At 43.4% G+C, this 21161-nt stretch overlaps 2 protein-coding genes across 2 annotated transcripts; both read right to left on the reverse strand.

Moving 5' to 3' along the window:
* Nucleotides 1-1562: 1562 nt before the first annotated feature.
* LOC311112131 (uncharacterized protein) lies at nt 1563-6411 on the reverse strand. The gene is made up of 7 exons (XM_084155108.1): nt 6341-6411; nt 6144-6217; nt 4053-4098; nt 3817-3920; nt 3478-3674; nt 2383-3081; nt 1563-2210 (listed from the first exon to the last, which is right to left on the reverse strand). Exons 2-7 carry the CDS (start codon nt 6215-6217, stop codon nt 2044-2046), a joined length of 1287 nt encoding a protein of 428 aa, XP_084011234.1. The 5' UTR covers nt 6341-6411; the 3' UTR covers nt 1563-2043.
* Nucleotides 6412-7396: 985 nt separating this feature from the next.
* LOC311112282 (cytochrome P450 4V2-like) lies at nt 7397-19611 on the reverse strand. Its single transcript, XM_084155337.1, has 11 exons — nt 19356-19611; nt 17983-18095; nt 17366-17451; nt 16792-16982; nt 16568-16637; nt 16100-16226; nt 15646-15819; nt 15458-15560; nt 12427-12561; nt 8426-8605; nt 7397-8073 (listed from the first exon to the last, which is right to left on the reverse strand). The coding sequence occupies exons 1-11, from the start codon at nt 19546-19548 to the stop codon at nt 7904-7906; spliced, it is 1542 nt and encodes a 513-aa protein (XP_084011463.1). The 5' UTR covers nt 19549-19611; the 3' UTR covers nt 7397-7903.
* Nucleotides 19612-21161: the final 1550 nt, after the last annotated feature.

Here is a 21161-nt window from a genome sequence, read left to right on the forward strand (position 1 = left end):
ACTAAATGCATGCTCTTCAATCGAACACTGCATGCACCAGCCCGCCCAACTAGAATCACTACTCTCGGCGGGTCTGACTTAGAATATGTGGACAACTACAAATACCTAGGTGTCTGGTTAGACCGTAAATTCTCCTTCCAGACTCACATTAAGCATCTCCAATCCAATGTTAAATCTAGAATCGACTTCTTATTTCACAACAAAGCCTCCTTCACTCATGCTGCCAAACATGCCCTCGTAAAACTGACTATCCTACCGATCCTTGACTTCGGCGATGTCATTTACAAAATAGCCTCCAACACTCTACTCAGCAAATTGGATGTAGTCTATCACAGTGCCATCCGTTTTGTCACCAAAGCCCCATATACTACCCACCATTGTGACCTGTACGCTTTCGTTGGTTGGCCCTCACTACATATTCTCTTGAGTGGTGCAGTGGTCTAAGGCACTGCATCGCAGTGTGCCACTAGAGATCCTGGTTCGAATCCAGGCTCTGTCGCAGCCGGCCGCGACCGGGAGACTCATGGGCGGCGCACAATTGGCCCAGCGTCGTCCAGGGTAGGGGAAGGAATGGCCGGCAGGGATGTAGCTCAGTTGATAGAGCATGGCGTTTGCAACGCCAGGGTTGTGGGTTCGATTCCCACGGGGGGCCAGTATATAAAAAAATTAAAATAATCATTCACTAACTGTAAGTTGCTCTGGATAAGAGCGTCTGCTAAATGACTAAAATGTAAAAATTCGTCGCCAATCCCACTGGCTCCAGGTCATCAATCCCCACCTTATCTGAAGTAATTGGTCACCATAGCAACACCCAACCGTGGTATGCGCTCCAGCAGGTATATCACACCTCCTTTGGCCACCATTCCTTCCAGTTCTCTGCTGCTAATGACTGGAAAGAACTGCAAAAATCTCTGAAGCTGGAGACTCTTATCTCCCTCACTAACTTTAAGCATCAGTTGTCAGAGCAGCTTACCCGTCACTGCACCTGTACACAGCCCATCTGTAATTAGCCCACCCAACTACCTCATCCCCATATTGTTATTTATTTTGCACCGCAGTATCTCTATTTGTACATCATCTTCTGCACATCTATCATTCCAGTGTTAATACTAAATTGTAATTATTTTGCACTATGGCCTATTTATTGCCATAACTTATTACATTTGCAAACACTGTATATAGATTTTCTATTGTGTTATTGACTGGATGTTTTGTTTATCTATAATAATAATAATATGCCATTTAGCAGACGCTTTTATCCAAAGCGACTTACAGTCATGCGTGCATACATTTTTGTGTATGGGTGGTCCCGGGGATCGAACCCACTACCTTGGCGTTACAAGCGCCGTGCTCTACCAGCTGAGCTACAGAGGACCACATGTGTAACTCTGTGTTGCTGCTGTTTTTAATCGCACTACTTTGCTTTATCTTGGCCAGGTCGCAGTTGTAAATGAGAACTTGTTCTAAACTGGCCTACCTGGTTAAATAAAGGTTAAATAAAAAAAATGAAATAAAATGTTTAATTCATATTCATTAAAGATATTTAGTCAAGACTTGAAAAGTGCAATTTATTTCAAATGATAATTATTCAGTGTCTGCAACCCTCAAGAACCAGGGTGAGTCTGGGTCCCCCTTTAACTGGGCAAACACAACTTGCATATCGTCATAGACTAGGCCTAAACGTTAATCTTTTAACCTTGCTTGAATAAAGCAATGCATTTTTAATAGTGAGAAAGAGTTGCGCTTTTCCTTTTAGATTATGATTAAGGTTTTTGGTTGCACCTCGACTCAACGTTGGTTGAGCGCCCTCCACTTTTTCGTCAAATAATACATCTAAAAAAAATGTCATAGGTAAATTATTAAAAGCATTAAAATTGGGATTGGGATGTTTCCCACTTATTTATACAACCTACTCCACAAAGTTTAGAGAAACGTTCTGAAATTAATTAAGAATTAAACAGAAGAAAATCAGAATTGAAGGCAACTATAATGCAAAGAATTTAATGGTCTATGGTTCAATCCTGTTTCTGGTCTAATGAATAGTTAATATTGTTCCTCCTCTTCCTTGTGGCAAGCGCAGCAGCACACTGCCCTCCAAAGCCTGCAAAAAAAACGCCGGACTGCCCCTTTCCTCGCCCTGCATGGAACATCCAGGGTCATGTCCTTGGTGACGTGTGGGGTGACGTCCGGGGTGACCACAGCAACATCCTCTGAAAAAGGACAAAAGCGGGACAGAACGTAAATAAATGCAAACCGTAGGTTCTAAACACTGGCCAGTTGAATGGGATCTTTAATTTCAGCTCATGAAACAAGGGACCAACACTTTACATGTTATCATGACAAATGGCACCTGTCAGAGTGCTTTCTATAAGTCTTACTCACCTGCTTGGATGTCAGATGGCAGAGTGGCGGAGACGGCCACCATGAGAGGCTTTTTTTCAGGTGTGACGTCCACAACCTCCAAGAGTGAAGAAGCCGGGTATGCATTTGTGTTAGGGGAGAGGTCCACAACTTCCAAGTGGGAAGAGACGGGTTCTACCTCTATATTAGGGGTGACTTCCACAACCTCCAGCTGGGAATAAGCCGGGTCTGCCTCTGTGTCAAAGGTGATGTCCACAACAACTAGGTGGAAAGAAGCCGGGTCTGCCTCTGTGTTAGGGGTGATGTCCACAAGCTCCAGGTGGGAAGAAGCAGGATCTGCCTCTGTGTTTGGGGTGATGTCCACAACCTCTATGTGTGAAGAAGCCGGGTCTGCCTCTGTGCTATGGGTTTCGTAAACAACCTCCAGGTGGGTAGAAGCCAGGTCTGCCTCTGTGTTAGGGGTGGTTTCCACAACCTCCTGATAGGAAGAAGCCGGGTCTAACTCTGTGTTAGGGGTGATGTCCACAAGCTCCAGGTGGGAAGAAGCCAGGTGTGCCTCTTTGTTAGGGGTGATGTCCACAACCTCCAGGTGGGAAGAAGCAGGGTCTGACTCTGTGTTAGGGGTGATGCCCACTACCAATGGGTGGGAAGAAGCTGGGTCTGCCTCTGTGTTATGGGGGATTTCCACAACCTCCAGGTGGGAAGAAGCCTGGTCTGCATCTGTGTTTGGGGTGACAATTAAAATCCTGATTGGCTTTACTACTACAAGGCACCAGGATGTCATGACAAAAGGCATCTGTCAGAGTGCTCTCTATGAGTGCTACTCACCTGCTTGGATGTCAGCTGGTAGTGTGGCGGAGACGGCCACCACTAGGACAGGGGGAACTGGCAGGGTGTCTGCAGTAGGCTGGAAGTAGCTTTTCACCTCGTCCGCCACAAAGGCACAGACAGAGCTCATAAAAAAAGGGGTTGTGAGGTCATCCAGGGAGAAGGACTGGCTGATTCTCCAGAGGATCGACCTCACAGAGTCAAAAGCAGCAGCCCGGGAGAAAGGGGTGTGAGGAGAAGAGGCCTTCAACATGCTGGAGAGCTTCTCCCCTACGGCCACCACCATACTCACAGCCATCCCGCTTAGGAGGATGGGGTGATCTGAATGGCCTTCCTCTGGCTGAAGCCACAAGGCCAGGAGGATCCTGGGCACCATCTCCACCACCACCTGGGATGGGCTGAGCAGGTTGCTACAGGGCTTATTGGACAGCTTGTCCAGAATGCTCCTCACAGCTCTCTCCCCGATGCTGTGGACCTTAGGGTCGCTGTAATCAACAAAAAGCAGCAGAGAAAGCTAAACGATGTGCAATGTTCACACAGAGAACACTGCCCTAGTTTCTTTCTGCATAGCTCCAGATGTGTAGATGAATGGAGCAAGCCGTATGCAGGGCAGTACATGGAACTCACATGTCAGCGCCAGCTGGTGAGGTGGGGTGCATAGAGCGGCGGAGCTTGCAGACAGCCTTGTGCTCCATGTCAATCATTTTTAGGCAGGTGTTTACTTCCCAGGTCTGCCGTAGGAAACAGGAAGTCCCATTAGTGTAATTTCACAACAGATATATTCTGCTGTACAACTAGTTGTTGAAAGGCTAGAAAGGAGCTCACTGACTGATAGTCTAAGTCTCTAACTCTCATTCTCTTACCAGCCGAGCGAGTTCGTTCCCCTCCTCCAGGGTTTCCTTCCACACCCTTCAAATAAAACACAAAGCATTTCAACTTTCCTGGCTTCCTATTTTTTGTTGTTTATTTTACCCACACCTCCTGGAGTGCTGCTGGTGACAGAGAATGGCAGTGAAGGTGAGAGCTGACGTGGTACTCACCTCTCCCTAAGGGATTTTTTGCCATCTATAATTATATGGTTGGTTGCGGCTGTCAGTTTGTCTTTCACAAATTTTTAAATACAATCGCGACATAAAACATACAGTTTGGAAAGCAAATGCCTATTGCTGAAAATAGAAGACTAATCTGTCTGTAGAAGCTACAAAAAATATCAATGTCTTTTGAGCAATTCTGAACTAACAGCACTGTTTTTCAAAGTAGCTTATCTTGAAGTAGGCTATTGCAGAATTCCCCAAACTTGGGGTGGCCTAATTTATAAAATGGGGTCACGATAAAACAATTTTTTGCGCTTGGTTCATAGAACCGGGGTTACCAGAGTAACCTCCTGTAGCCACTAAATGTGGCTCTAACTTTTTAACGGTTTAAGTTGCAAAATATTATGACCCCATCACTGAAAGATCATACTCTCAGGAACACATATACTATATATACAAAAGTATGTGGAAACCCCTTCAAATTAGTGGATTCGGCTGTTTCATCCACACCCGTTGCTGACAGGTGTATACAATCATGCACACAGCTCAGTGACTTTCAACGTGGCACCGTCATAGGATGCCGCCTTTCAAACAAGGCAGTTCGTCAAATGTAAGTGCTGTTATTGTGAAGTGGAAACGTCTAGGAGCAACAATGGCTCAGCCGCGAACAGAATGGGACCGCCGAGTGCTAAAGCGCGTAGCTCGTAGAAATTGTCTGTCCTCGGTTGCAACACTCACTACCAAGTTCCAAACTGCCTCTGGAAGCAACGTCAGCACAAGAACTGTTCGTCAGGAGCTTCATGAAATGGGTTCCATGGCCGATAAGCTGCACACAAACCTAAGATCACCAAGCACAATGCCAAGCGTCGGCTGGAGTGCTGTAAAGCTCGCCGCCATTGGACTCTGGAGCAGTGGAAACGCCTTCTCTAGAGTGATGAATCACGCTTCACCATCTGGCAGTCCGACAGACGAATCTGGGTTTGGTGGATGCCAGGAGAACGCTACCTGCCCCAATGCATTGTGCCAACTGTACAGTTTGGTGGAGGAGGAATAATGGTAGGGAGCTGTTTTTCATTGTTCTGGCTAGGCCCCTTAGTTCCAGTGAAGGGAAATCTTAACGCTACAGCATACAATGACATTCTAAACGATACTGTGCTTCCAACTTTGTGGCAGCAGTTTGGGGAAGGCCCTTTCCTGTTTCATCATGACAATGCCCCCGTGTACAAAGCGAGGTCCATACAGAAATGGTTTGTCGAGATCGGTGTGGAAGAACTTGACTGGCCTGCACAGAGCCCTGACCTCAACCCCATCAAATACCTTTGGGATGAATTGGAATGCCGACTGCGAGCCAGGCCTAATCGCCCAACATCAATGCCCGACCTCACTAATGAATGGAGCATGTCCCCACAGCAATGTTCCAACATCTAGTGGAAAGCCTTCCCAGAAGAGTGGAGGCTGTTATAGCAGCAAAGGAGGGACCAACTCCATATTAATGTTCATTATTTTGGAATGAGATGCTTGACGAGCAGGTGTCCAGATACTTTTGGTCATGTAGTGTATGTGTCTTCTGTTTCCCTCAAACCCCTTAGAACAGAGTGGACAGGACCAGCCAGTAAATGAGACTGGTGGAAAAAGAACATCATCAATGATGATGTTCTTTTCTACACAGAAGATCATACACAATTATTGGCTGATGTTTTCCTTTATGTTTTCTTGAACTTCCTAATAACTTTCTGATGCATTTCAAACCGTACTTCCTTCAGATTTAAATATTATTACAAATCAGTAAGTTAAAAAATACAAAGAAAGACAGACTGTCATAGCGGCAATTAAAAAAGTTAACATTGGTTATTGATTATATAACTTTTTTTACATGGTGGTGTTGCGAAACAAAATTGATATCAAAATGGGGTCACTCACCCAAAAAGTTTGGGAACCCCTGGGCTATTGGCACAAGCGCATCGGCCATCACCGCTGAGTAGCCCAGGCTTCATCTTTATCATTGGGTGAGACAGTGCCACTGGAAAGTTTATTTAGTAGCCTCCTGTAGCCAATAATAAATATAGTCTGACTAGAAGGCCGCTCCGGCTCCCTCTCCTCCGGCCGCGTTGTTTTACCTTATTTACGTAAGTATTCGGACCTTGTCACTTGTTAAATCCACCTCAATCAGTGTAGATGAAGGGGAGGAGACAGGTTAAAGAAGGATTTTTAAGCCTCGAGACATGGCTTGTGTATGTGTGCCATTCAGAAGGTGAATGGGCTAGACAAAATATTTAAGTGCCTTTGAACAGGGTATGTTAGTAGGTGCCAGGGGCACCGGTTTGAGTGTGTCAAGAACTGCATCGCTGCTAGGTTTTCCACGTTCAACAGTTTCTCGTATGTATCAAGAATGGTCCTCCACCCAAAGAACATCCAGCCAACTTGACACTACTGTGGGGAAAGTTGGAGTCAACATGGGCCAGCATCCCTGTGGAACGCTTTCGACACCTTGTAGTCCATTCCAGAATTGAGGCTGTTGTGAGGGCAAAAGGGGGTGCAAGTCAATATTAGGAAGGTGTTCCTAATGTTTTATACAGTCAGTGTAGATATTCCTCCTAATATTGTACAGTCTGTGTGTCTCTTCATTGGCCTGGGCTATTGGTTTGCATTCAAGACCAGGTTGTTTTTATTGCTCTCAGAGTTTTCACTGTCAGAGTAGCCACTCATTTCTGTAATTTGTGGGGTATAAAAAAGATTCTGCTAATGTCTTCTATCATGTAAATAATGTAGAATTGCATGAAATGCGTATATACATATTTTTTTTTTCTCCAGAACCTGAAATATTCTATTCCTCATGTGTGGAATTTCTAAAAATGCCTCTGATTAACGCAAATGTGATTGTAGATGCATGGAATGCATTTATAATGTGATTATAGGGGATTCCAACTCACAACATTCTTCCATTGGCTATGCTTGTCTACCCAGACTCATTTATGTTTGCAAGAAAAAGTTGGTGTCCATTTTCTTTTCTGATTATAAATAAACCCGATTTGGTACAATATCTGGCCTGTTCATTACCATGCTCCTTCCTTGACTTTAGCTTTGAGGACCTGACATTATGATATTAAAAAGGTGGCATAATTCAGCTATGTTCGATTAATTAAAACCCCCAATGTAACAAATAAATACACAACTAAGAATACTCTTTTATTAAATTATACATCCAGCCATTTTTGTTATTAGAGAAGATACCATCCCAAGAGCTTGAAAAACAAGTGAAACACGCAGCTGTGATGTTGGTGAACATTTTGACTATATTAAAGTAGGAACACATTTTCAAGTTAACACATGCCTTATAATGACCTATTAATGGCTTATAAATGAAAGTTGTGATAAAGTGTTATTGGATTGGTAGATATTATTGGTGGTATAATTATGTGTTCATATGGTCCACACCTGAGAAGCAGTTGAGGCTGGTGGGAGGAGCTATAGGAGGATGGGCACATTGTAATGGCTGGATAGAATCAATGCAACGGCATCAAACTATGTATGTTTATTCGTCCCTGTTTAAATACTTTAAGAATGTATCCTACAGTATATGCTAGAACTATTTACTTTTATCTATCAATTAGTGTTAGATCAGCGATTACTCCCAAAGGAGGGAGGAAGGAATGGTGTGTTCAAACAGTTCCCTAGATTATCTAGTGCTGCTGCTTCCTCTTCTCAAGGTTGATCCAGATGCCCTTCTCGGGGCGAAGAATGAGCTCCCCTAGTGGACGGAGGTCTTCCCGCTTCTGACACGCCTCCACGTTGAAGTAGCGGAAGATGGATGCCAGGATCACCTTTTCCTCCATCATGGCAAAGCGCTGACCTGGGGGGATGTAACAAAAGCATGTGAGGATGACATCTTCATCGGACACACTTTTAATCGTCCATTTTGTTTTCACTATTTCAAATGCCTTATTGTCTTCAACCTTAATCTGTAACCATTATTAAAGTAGCGAGAGTATGTGAGGATGACAACCTCATTGGACACACGTTTAGAGGCCCACCGTAGTAAAAAGTTTATGTTTCAAGCTGACAAAATATAGCCTGAGTGATATTCTACAAATCAACGTGACAAATCTTGTGTCGTTCATCTCAAATGGAATGATGTTGATTTACCAATTTTCTAAAACGTTGGTGCTACTTAGTTAAATATCTTGAACGTTTCCTATTCTTACCGATGCAGTTGCGGAGTCCAGCAGAGAAAGGGATGAAGGCGTAAGGATGTCTCCCAACGCAGTTTTCCGGCATGAAGCGTTCAGGGCGAAACTCTTCAGGCTGGGGGAAGTGGCGCGGGTCACGGTGGAGGGAGTAGGTCAATATGATGGCATTGGCACCTTTGGGAACCTTGAAACCATCTACAGGTGCAAAAATGTGAAACACAAGTTAGGTTATTAGGTCCACAAAATGTACACGTGAAGAATTAACACATAACCACAAAAAATAACTAAACAAGACTGAAATGGAAAGGCGCTGGATAAAGCATGGTTGTAGGTTCAACTTCCATTTTGGCACAGGCCACCCATTGTGAATATGTACATCAATTAGTATTAATTAAAAGTAGTGTATACCTAATCCTGTAAATTTAAATCAGTTTGAGAATTAATGACAGACTGAAATAAACATTAATGGTTAAGAATGTGTAATTCATGTATATATATATATATATATATATATATATATATATATATATATATATATACTGCTCAAAAACATAAAGGGAACACTAAAATAACACATCCTAGATCTGAATGAATGAAATAATATTTTTAAATACTTTTTTCTTTACATAGTTGAATGTGCTGACAACAAAATCACACACAAATTATCAATGGAAATCAAATGTATCAACCCATGGAGGTCTGGATTTGGAGTCACCCTCAAAATTAAAGTGGAAAACCACACTACAGGCTGATCCAACTTTGATGTAATGTCCTTAAAACAAGTCAAAATGAGGCTCAGTAGTGTGTGTGGCCTCCACGTGCCTGTATGACCTCCCTACAACGCCTGGGCATGCTCCTGATGAGGTGGTGGATGGTCTCCTGAGGGATCTCATCCCAGACCTGGACTAAAGCATCCGCCAACTCCTGGACAGTCTGTGGTGCAATGTGGCGTTGGTGGATGGAGCGAGACATGATGTCCCAGATGTGCTCAATTGGATTCAGGTCTGGGGAACGGGCGGTCCATAGCATCAATGCCTTCCTCTTGCAGGAACTGCTGACACACTCCAGCCACATGAGGTCTAGCATTGTCTTGCATTAGGAGGAACCCAGGGCCAACCGCACCAGCATATGGTCTCACAAGGGGTCTGAGGATCTCATCTCGGTACCTAATGGCAGTCAGGCTACCTCTGGCGAGCACATGGAGGGCTGTGCGGCCCCCCAAAGAAATGCCACCCCACACCATGACTGACCCACCGCCAAACCGGTCATGCTGGAGGATGTTGCAGGCAGCAGAACGTTCTCCACGGCGTCTCCAGACTCTGTCACGTGCTCAGTGTGAACCTGCTTTCATCTGTGAAGAGCACAGGGCGCCAGTGGCGAATTTGCCAATCTTGGTGTTCTCTGGCAAATGCCAAACGTCCTGCACGTGTTGGGCTGTAAGCATAACCCCCACCTGTGGACGTCGGGCCCTCATACCACCCTCATGGAGTCTGTTTCTGACCGTTTGAGCAGACACATGCACATTTGTGGCCTGCTGGAGGTCATTTTGCAGGGCTCTGGCAGTGCTCCTCCTGCTCCTCCTTGCACAAAGGCGGAGGTAGCAGTCCTGCTGCTGGGTTGTTGCCCTCCTACGGCCACCTCCACGTCTCCTGATGTACTGGCCTGTCTCCTGGTAGCGCTTCCATGCTCTGGACACTACGCTGACAGACACAGTAAACCTTCTTGCCACAGCTCGCATTGATGTGCCATCCTGGATGAGCTGCACTACCTGAGCCACTTGTGTGGGTTGTAGACTCCGTCTCATGCTACCAGTAGAGTGAAAGCACCGCCAGCATTCAAAAGTGACCAAAACATCAGCCAGGAAGCATAGGAACTGAGAAGTGGTCTGTGGTCACCACCTGCAAAACCAGTCCTTTATTGGGGGTGTCTTGCTAATTGCCTATAATTTCCACCTGTTGTCTATTCCATTTGCACAACAGCATGTGACATTTATTGTCAATCAGTGTTGCTTCCTAAGTGGACAGTTTGATTTCACAGAAGTGTGATTGACTTCGAGTTACATTGTGTTGTTTAAGTGTTCCCTTTATTTTTTTGAGCAGTATATATATAATCTGCAAAATCGGCAGTGTATCAAATACTTGTTCTCCCCACTGTATATATATATATATATATATATATATATATATATATACAGTGGGGAGAACAAGTATTTTGATACACTGCCGATTTTGCAGATTTTCCTACTTACAAAGCATGTAGAGGTCGGTAATTTTTATCATAGGTACACTTCAACTGTGAGTGATGGAATCTAAAACAAAAATCCAGAAAATCACATTGAATGATTTTTAAGTAATTAATTTACATTTTATTGCATGACATAAGTATTTGATACATCAGAAAAGCAGAACTTAATATTTGGTACAGAAACCTTTGTTTGCAATTACAGAGATCATACGTTTCCTGTAGGTCTTGACCAGGTTTGCACACACTGCAGCAGGGATTTTGGCCCACTCCTCCATACAGACCTTCTCCAGATCCTTCAGGTTTTGGGGCTGTCGCTGAGCAATACAGACTTTCAGCTCCCTCCAAAGATTTTCTATTGGGTTCAGGTCTGGAGACTGGCTAGGCCATTCCAGGACCTTGAGATGCTTCTTACGGAGCCACTCCTTAGTTGCCCTGGCTGTGTGTTTCGGTCGTTGTCATGCTGGAAGACTCAGCCACGACCCATCTTCAATGCTCTTACTGAGGGAAGGAGGTTGTTGGCCAAGATCTCGCGATACATGGCCCCATCCATCCTCCCCTCAATATGGTGCAGTCGTCCTGTCCCCTTTGCAGAAAAGCATCCCCAAAGAATGATGTTTCCACCTCCATGCTTCACGGTTGGGATGGTGTTCTTGGGGTTGTACTCATCCTTCTTATTCCTCCAAACACGGCGAGTGGAGTTTAGACCAAAAAGCTCTATTTTTGTCTCATCAGACCACATGACCTTCTCCCATTCCTCCTCTGGATCATCCAGATGGTCATTGCCAAACTTCAGACGGGCCTGGACATGCGCTGGCTTGAGCAGGGGGACCTTGCGTGCACTGCAGGATTTTAATCCATGACTGCGTAGTGTGTTACTAATGGTTTTCTTTGAGACTGTGGTCCCAGCTCTCTTCAGGTCATTGACCAGGTCCTGCCGTGTAGTTCTGGGCTGATCCCTCACCTTCCTCATGATCAATAATACCCCACGAGGTGACATCTTGCATGGAGCCCCAGACCGAAGGTGATTGACCGTCATCTTGAACTTCTTCCATTTTCTAATAATTGCGCCAACAGTTGTTGCCTTCTCACCAAGCTGCTTACCTATTGTCCTGTAGCCTATCCCAGCCTTGTGCAGGTCTACAATTTCATCCCTGATGTCCTTACACATCTCTCTGGTCTTGGCCATTGTGGAGAGGTTGGAGTCTGTTTGATTGAGTGTGTGGACAGGTGTCTTTTATACAGATAACAAGTTCAAACAGGTGCAGTTAATACAGGTAATGAGTGGAGAACAGGAGGGCTTCTTAAAGAAAAACGAACAGGTCTGTGAGAGCCGAAATTCTTACTGGTTTGTAGGTGATCAAATACTTATGTCATGCAATAAAATGCAAATTAATTACTTAAAAATCATACAATGTGATTTTCTGGATTTAGATTCCATCACTCACAGTTGAAGTGTACCTATGATAAAAATTAAAGACCTCTATATGCTTTGTAAGTAGGAAAACCTGCAAAATCGGCAGTGTATCAAATACTTCTTCTCCCCACTGTGTGTATATATATATATATATATATATATATATATATATATATATATATATATATATATATATATATATATATATATATATATATATATATATATATATATATTGTGGGGGGGGGGGGGGGGATATGGGGGATTGGAAGTGATGCAGACAATAACATTGATGAAAGTTACAATCTATCTGCAATATTAAAGCTGATCTACCCCCTAAAAAATGAATGTCACTCACTGATGTGGCAGTCTTCACCGATGCTGCGGGCAAAGAAGGGGACAGAGGGGAACAGGCGCAGGGACTCTTTGATAACACATTCTAGGTAGCGCAGCTTCTTCAGATCCTCTGTGTTTACTGGCCGGTCGGACACACCTGAGCACAGGGGTACAAGAATGCATGTTACATCCCATTATAAATGTTCTGTAGTGATGTGGCAATCGGACACAGCTATGAATGGGGGGACAAAAATGGGATGTTACACAGTATTATGAATATTCGGTGGTGATGGGGCAATCGGACACAGCTATGATCGTGGGAACAAAAATGGATGTTACACCCTATTAATGGGGGGGACAAAAATGGATGTTACACCCTATTATGAATGTTCTGTGGTAATGGGGCAATCGGACACAGCTATGAATGGAGATACAGGAATGGATGTGATGTTCGTCTGTCATCAAACATAGTAACTAAACCAAACCTGCATCTACTGTCAAAGAGATACTTGTCACGGATAGTGACGGGAGACTATGGGATTAGAATCACCAAACACCTCCTGCAGAGCACATGGTCTAGCGGTTAGAATTACCAAGTACCTCCTGCAGAGCACATGGTCTAGCGGTTAGAATGACCAAGTACCTCCTGCAGAGCACATGGTCTAGCGGTAATGTGTCCAGCTTCTCTAAATACGCTTCCGAGACCAGGGTTCAATCCCAGCAGCTTCTCCTTCTGTCGGACTGTCTCTCCCACTTACCAGTCTACATTGTCTAAATCAAGTGCAATAAAATACTTTAACACAGGTGTCAAACTCATTCCATGGAGGGCCGAGTGGCTGTGGGTTTTCACTCCTCCCTTGTACTTCATTGATGAGGATCTCCCCATACCTGGTTGTCTAAATCAAATCACATTTTATTGGTCACATACACATATTTAGCAGATGTTATTGCGGGTGTAGCGAAATGCTTGTGTTTCTAGCTCCTTTGAAAGGAAAAAGCTAAAACCTGCAGAAACTAGGCCTTCAATGGAATAAGTTTGACTCTACTGCATGCATTATGATACAACTATGCAATAAAATGTTGGATTCGTTTTTTTAACTAACTATTTTTTGATTTGTTGCCGTATGGCAACACTATGAGACAACGGTAACAATATGCAACTATTAATAACATTTAAAACAGTGTTTTCTATATATATATATATATATATATATATATATATATATATATATATATATATATATATATATATATATATATATATGAGGTATTTGAATTATAATTTGATAGTTTTTATTCCTTCATACTATCAGCATAATTTACTCTGGCCATATTATATATTTTTAAATAAATAAGATTATAATTTTTTTAATCCACTCATACAGTGGGGGAAAAAGTATTTAGTCAGCCACCAATTGTGCAAGTTCTCCCACTTAAAAAGATGAGAGAGGCCTGTAATTTTCATCATAGGTACACGTCAACTATGACAGACAAAATGAGATTTTTTTTCTCCAGAAAATCACATTGTAGGATTTTTTATGAATTTATTTGCAAATTATGGTGGAAAATAAGTATTTGGTCAATAACAAAAGTTTTCACACACTGTTGCTGGTATTTTGGCCAATTCCTCCATGCAGATCTCCTCTAGAGCAGTGATGTTTTGGGGCTGTCGCTGGGCAACACAGACTTTCAACTCCCTCCAAAGATTTTCTATGGGGTTGAGATCTGGAGACTGGCTAGGCCACTCCAGGACCTTGAAATGTTAGCAAACTTCAGACGGGCCTGGACATGTACTGGCTTAAGCAGGAGAAACGTCTGGCACTGCAGGATTTGAGTCCCTGGCGGCGTAGTGTGTTACTGATGGTAGGCTTTGTTACTTTGGTCCCAGCTCTCTGCAGGTCATTCACTAGGTCCCCCCGTGTGGTTCTGGGATTTTTGCTCACCGTTCCTGTGATCATTTTGACCCCACGGGGTGAGATCTTGCGTGGAGCCCCAGATCGAGGGAGATTATCAGTGGGCTTGAATGTCTTCCATTTCCTAATAATTGCTCCCACAGTTGATTTCTTCAAACCAAGCTGCTTACCTATTGCAGATTCAGTCTTCCCAGTCTGGTGCAGGTCTACAATTTTGTTTCTGGTGTCCTTTGACAGCTCTTTGGTCTTGGCCATAGTGGAGTTTGGAGTGTGACTGTTTGAGGTTGTGGACAGGTGTCTTTTATACTGATAACAAGTTCAAACAGGTGCCATTAATACAGGTAACGAGTGGAGGACAGAGGAGCCTCTTAAAGAAGAAGTTACAGGTCTGTGAGAGCCAGAAATCTTGCTTGTTTGTAGGTGACCAAATACTTATTTTCCACCATAATTTGCAAAAAAATTCATTACAAATCCTACAATGTGATTTTCTGGATTTCTTTTTCTCATTTTGTCTGTCATAGTTGATGTGTACCTATGATGAAAATTACAGGCCTCTCTCATGTTTTTAAGTGGGAGAACTTGCACAATTGGTGGCTGACTAAATACTTTTTTCCCCCCACTGTATATAACAAATATATGTTATCTTTATAAAAATATGTCAATATTACGCCAAAAAATCTGAAAATTATATTTTCACTGTCTTTTGCCTGGCCCCTCTCAACTGAATTGCAGTTCAACTATCACACAGTGTTGCCGTTTGCCAACAAATGCATTTGATCAATTTCCCAAGAACAAATTCTAGAGAAATTGGATGTAATGTTTAATATCACCTCTTAACTAACATGAGATTGAGTTTACATTTTTCATTGAAGGGGAAATGTAAAAATGATTGCTTTATGAGAACAATGTGGATGGCATTTATGAAAGGGAGCCCCATGTGGGTGCATGTCATGTGACTTTACCTAAGCACATAATTGGCTAGTCTACACCCCCCCCCCCCCCCTTCTGTAAAAAGCAATGGTGTTTATAATTTTTCATTCAGGGAAGCAAGAGGTGAAGAGAAATGATATGTTGCCATACGGCAACACCAGGCAGTAAAGGGTTGAGAAAATAAAGGGTTAGAAAAGAGGGGGGGATTACCGAACACCTCCTGCAGCTCTTGTTGAACCTTTCTCTGCACCTCTGGATGGGAGCCCAGCAGGTGAATGGCCCAATTCATGGCTGCGGCTGTAGTGTCATGACCCTGCAAGACGGGGGCAATAAAAATAACACCAATGATAAATCTGTAATACATTCTACATGGAGTGATAGAGGTTTTGACCTCTGACCCTGAACATGAAGGTGTCCACTTCCTCCTGGATGTCCTCGTGGGTGAGCTTGTTGCCCTCCTCGTCCGTGGTCTTCAGAAGCATGTCCAGGAAGGCCCGCCTCTTCCTCATGCCCTGGTCCGATTCGCTGTCCGACTCGACGTAGGCAATGTACTCCGCCCTCTCGTAGATCACCTGGGGTGTATTCAGTGAAAACATTTGACATCATGCGTTCTGAACGTTGCAGATAGAAAGAGAATGAATAGCGCTGACGGAATTTCTTATTCTATCGTACAGACAATCATTTATGTTCTACACAATACATTTCTATCTGAACATTCTGTAATGGCCATCGTTCTGAACAGGCCCTTGGCTGGATGGATGGGGGCTGATGGATGACAGCTTATTTCCCTGGGTGCAGCTAAATTGTCGAAAGCCCCTTTTTGATTGATTGACTGATTGACTGATGACTCACATTGGAGGTGAACGAGTGGAGGACCTTGAGGCTCCTGTTGTGCTCCCAGCCCTCGCCAAAGTAGTTGTAGAAAAAGTCGGGCCAGAACCACGGCATCCTCTGTCGCCGTGTGATGATGTCACTCATCCTGGGGACAGTAGGAGGGATGCAAGGGAGAGAAAGTTATATTAATTTGATGCAAGTTGATTCCGCTCCATTACATTTTCTCTCAATGAATATTGTCCCCAAACGTCTGTTTATTTGTAGCATTTACAGAGTTTAACAACATGCGTGGTACAAGACGGCTACTACTTGCAACCAACTACCAACAGTGCAGACAGAAGGAGAGAAGGAGGGGGAAACACAGAGAGAGAGAGAGAGAGAGAGAGAGAGAGAGATGCAGGGACAGAGAGCAATGGTCGGCCGTCGATACCCTCTACTTCAAAACAACACTGGGCATGACAGTTGCATTCAGGACGAGGCACTCACTTGTACACACATTGGACATACTCTGAGTCATAGTTACTCTGAGCGTAGATTTTCTTCCCCATTGCAGTCTCTGAAAGGAAAATCATATACAGAGATATTTATTGCAAGATTGGTTGCAATTTTGATAGATCTTTTAGTTGACTTGAAATGGCCACAAGAATGTGAAATCTTTTTAACCCATTGAGCCTTTGGACCCGCTAGAATCACCCCACATCCAGACCCACCACAGATGATGTCGAGGGCACAGAGGGTGACGTGGTTGAAGCAGTTGAAGGGGCCCTTGCCTGCCACCTTGTCCAGCTTCTCCACCAGCACCTCGGCCTGCTCGTTCATCACCTCCAGGAACTCCGTCAGGATGGAGAAGTGGAAGGTGGGGGTGAGCAACTTCCGCCGCCGCCGCCACTTGTTCCCCGTGCTGGGGAGAGGGAGGTGGGGAACAGAGGGAGGGGGGAGATATTGAGGAAGAGAGAGACAGAGGGAGGGTGGCAAAGAAAGAGAATCAGATAGAAAAGGAGGGGAAGCAGAGAGAGGGAGATGCAGAACAAGTGATACAGAGAGAGACTGTGTGTGAGAGATGGATTTCAGAAAATATGGAGGCAATGTGTTGATTGGAAAGTATTGACGTTTCTCAGAATGTATTGATCTTTGTCATAAAAAAATGAAGTTTTTCCCCCACAATTATCGAAGGCTTATCTAAGAATTCCGTTCCTATCTTTCTTTTATAATACATATTTTCTGTAGTCTCAAATGCATATACGTTTGATCTTTCTCGAATGTGATCTGTTTTGGGACACCCACCTGGTTAGTAGACCAGTGCCGAGCCAAGGTTGCAGGAACTTGTAAGCATAGGCTTTGTCCATATGAACAGGGTTGTTCAGAACTGTCTTTAGAATAAAACAGAATAAATAGAATCAAATAGACAATCAAATAGAATAGAAAATAGAACACAATATAGTTTATTTATTTTTCACAGAGGGAACGTTGGTCATTGGCATGGCATCATCAACAAACAGACAGTTAACAGCAAATATATATCAACGTAAAACCCAAACTTTTTAAAAGCAAAGTTAATTATTTTTGCTTTAGTAAATTGTGTTTTTATGGAAAATGTGACTCTTCCTCTAGTATTCAATACAGTCTGTTTGCTTAGGCACACTTGTACCCAAAGCAGCATAATGGGCTTTGATAGCAGTTACCATATCTTGATTGTCAGGCTACCATTATCTGGTGGAATTACTACTTTATTTATGAAGAGTAGATTTCCATCTCCGGAGTGTTCAGTAGGCAGAAATGTTGAGGTTTCAAAACAAGTGTGACACCAACTTGTATGTTTCACCTTATTTAAACACTTTGCAAAATATACAAGTGTTATGCATCAAGTTGATTCAAGTCAATTCTTTGATTAATAAGCCTACCTCAATGGTTTCTGCATGGAACAGAAGGAGGAAGGGTACTGGTCCGATCCAAATCTTCAACAGTGGGGAGTCCCTGAACTGCTCTGTGTAGCCAATGATTTGACGGAAGAAATCTGAAACCAAAGAAAGAGAACTCTCTGAAGTCATTCACTAGTTCAAGCTTCTGACTATCTGATGAATACATATGTGGGTAGATTGGAAGATCAATGAATGACAATGAATGAATGAGTGAGTGAGTGAATGTTCGAAGCTCCCCTCCCTAAACGACTGTCCTCTCCTCTCTCTTCCCTTCTTCTCTCCTCTCTCTCTTCCAGCGTTGACTTTGAACTGCAGTGCGTTCCCTATGAGGGGGTATGTGCCTTCAGTCTCCGGTATGGACTTCATCTCCCTCCATTTATACAGGTAACTGCTGAGTAGCTGGTAGGTGGCTTAGGTCAGCATTGCAACGAAGAGGCTCACCCCCAGCAGCCCCAACGTGTAAGCCCCCAAAACGACCACCATCTCTGGGTAGTACGTGGCTTTAACAACCTCCAACTGGATGTCTGAGACCTGCTGGCTTCATCTAATATCAGGTGGACTTTAATCCTGACCTATTCCCCACTTTTCCCTGTAATTCCGGCTACTAGTTATGATGAATGATTAACCAATAGCAAGGGGGATGAGGAAGGGTGTACATAGCAGCTAGCTAGCTAGCTAAAAGCAAGGCTAGGTTGATGATACTGTAGCTAGCGACCTCCACTTAATAATTATTATCAAAAACAAACGTCATTACCATCACAATAAACTTAAAACAGGTGGCAACAGTCATGTAATATAATTTTGGCTTAACAGCTACTGTGTATTATTTAACATTACTATTAAAATAGTATTCACTTATAGGAATGAGTAATTGTTTACAAGTTGCTAGCTATCCCATAAAGCCATCACCGAAAACCACATATTTTTATCTTCTTCTGTGATTTGGTAATTTCCTGTTCTATTGACGGACTCTGGCTGCACTAAAAACAACGCAAAGTTTGAAAAAATTTAACGTGTGCGGAATCCGTTTCGCAACAGATGCTTCAACCTCAACGGGGCACTGAGATACCACTCTGTTGCCACTGTGATACCACTCTATTGTGGACTGTCTCCATTGAAATGAATGACATCCGGCGCAACACAATGAACTGCTCAGATGTAATGTGAATGAGGCTTAAAGCCTCGTGCACACCGGTTGCATCAAACTGTATATGTTCCGGAGGAAGTCCATTCATTCCAATGGGAGGCAAATTCACACCGCTGGTTAGAACCCAAATGTAATACTGATAAAAGCACCCCCTCTTCAAAAGACCCTTCTCATCGCCTTTTTTTTCTCATAACCTCTCCTCTCTCACCTCCGCCGTTGGCTTTGAACTGCAGTGCGTTCCCTATGAGGGGGTATGTGCCTTCAATCTCTGGTATGGGCTTCATCTCCCTCCATTTATGCAGGTAACTGCTGAGTAGATGGTAGGTGGCGTAGGTCAGCATTGAAACAAAGAGGCTCACCCCCAGCAGCCCCAACGTGTAAGCCCCCAAAACTATCGCCATCTCTGGGTAGTACGTGGCTTAAACAACCTCCGACTGAATGTCTGAGACCTGCTGGCTTCACCTAATGTCAGGTGGACTTTAATCCTAACCTGTTCCCCACTTTTCCCTGTTATTCCAGCTGCTAATGATAAATTATTAACCAGTAGGGAGGAGGTGAGAGGTAAACGTGGATATTCAATAAGGGATCATATTTTGTTGTGTCATGCACACAAAAATGTAGTACACAGGACAAAAAAGTCTGAAAATATATGCACTCAATATTGTAAGTAACTCTAGATAGGAGCGTCTGCTAAAGGACTAAAATGTAAAATGAAAAAGTTAACATGCACACAGACAGGTATAGACACACACACATTCGTTTCATGCACACACACAAATACTCAGACGATAATTCCCTATCATAACACAGCAACGTTCTATTCACAGCCAGTTAAACTAAAACATGGTTTAAACTATAATTTTGATATCATGGATGATCAGTCCTTGAATTCATAGCTCTGTCTATAAAGTTGAGAGTGGTTACATTTCTCCAGCCCCATCAGCTTTTTACCAAAACAGTGGCATATTGACCGCTTTGTTTTTGTATGAACTGCAGATTACCTCTTTGAAGTGGGGGCCCTCCAAAATATTGAACAGTCACACAAGGTCTGAAGAAGGTGTCGTGCTACGAATCTCCATGCAGCAACAATGCAAACAATATATTGTGTTAATGAGAACAGCCTCATTTCTAGGACATTTGGGACAAACAGATTAACGTGATTCACCGTTCAAATTGGATATTGTATTCACATATCTTTTTAATCAATTGATTTCAAATTGGATATTGTATTCACATATCTTTTTAATCAATATTATGGATGGCATAATTGAAGTCTTCATGGTTAGAAGTTCCCCAATGCTAAATTGATAAAAGCACCCCTTCTTCAAAATACTCAATATTCTCATTAAAAAATATATATACACCTTACCTCTCGCATTAGCTTTCAATGACAGAGCATTGCCCAGTAACGGGTAGCTTGGACTTATCCCTGGTATTGGCTTCATCTGGGTCCATCTGTGCAGAGAGCTGCTGAGGAACTGCCAGATGAAGACGCAGGTCAATATGGTCAGGAGTAAGACCAGAACGATCGACCCACTCAGCAATTCACCGATATCCACAGTCATCTTCGTTAGTTAGGTGGTGGTTCAATATTGACTCATAAATGTACATTTGCTTCAGGGTCTCATTCTTTCGCAATAGCACACAAAAGGTTTTGCGTAATTATGGAAAGAAGGCCAACCACTGACCATGTAATGCTCCTCAGGGAGAATCGGGTAAGCTACCCCTACGAGTACCCCTGAAGTGAGCCACAATAGCAGGCTACTGTTTAGTAGGCAGGCCCCCCTTGCCAAGCCACAGTGAGATGCCCTTAAAAAAGGGGGGTTACTTTTGTAGTGAATGAAGGGGGAAGAGCTATGAAGCTTGAAAAAGTATTTCGGGAAAAGGGGCCCACTTGCAATTCCCCAAAAAAAATAGGGAGGGTGTTGGACTTCCAATGAAGGGGGGGGGGGGGGGGACTACCGGTAGAGTAAGTATCATTTGGGCCACTAAGTTCTTAAGGTCCAGAAATCTT

Source organism: Coregonus lavaretus (genome assembly GCF_964263955.1).
Source record: "Coregonus lavaretus genome assembly, chromosome: 38".
NCBI lineage: Eukaryota > Metazoa > Chordata > Actinopteri > Salmoniformes > Salmonidae > Coregonus > Coregonus lavaretus.